At 52.0% G+C, this 294-nt stretch overlaps 1 protein-coding gene across 1 annotated transcript in view; it reads left to right on the forward strand.

Annotated features, from left to right (window-relative positions):
* The window catches only part of LOC119588840 (glycine receptor subunit alpha-3-like), a 27,574-nt gene that overhangs the window by 15,127 nt on the left and 12,153 nt on the right, over positions 1–294 (forward strand). The window contains exon 3 of the mRNA XM_037937481.1: positions 31–192. Within this exon, the coding sequence (XP_037793409.1) occupies positions 31–192 (162 nt within the window). The remainder of the gene's footprint in view (positions 1–30; positions 193–294) is intronic.

The following is a 294-nucleotide window of genomic DNA, read 5'->3' on the forward strand; positions in this document are numbered from 1 at the left end:
CACATTCCCTACCTCTCTCTCTCTTTTCAGTCATGTATTCTCCTGACGAAGTGGAATTCTTCTGGCGCCCTTGGTCTCCCGTTCTCATCAACAAGGACTTGAAGCTACTGCAGTTTTCCCTCACGAAGCCACTGAAGAATTCGATCAACCAGTCTACTTCGGATGAGCTTGGGGGTGAATTCAATGAGGATTGTGTGTGTGGTGGAGAGGTGTGGAGGGGGTGTGGAGGTGTGGGGGTGGGGGGAGAGGGTGGGGAGAACATAGTGGAGCTCGGGGTGAATTCATGAGGATTGT

The sequence above is a fragment of the Penaeus monodon genome, chromosome 24, assembly GCF_015228065.2.
Source record: "Penaeus monodon isolate SGIC_2016 chromosome 24, NSTDA_Pmon_1, whole genome shotgun sequence".
Taxonomy (NCBI): Eukaryota; Metazoa; Arthropoda; class Malacostraca; order Decapoda; family Penaeidae; genus Penaeus; species Penaeus monodon.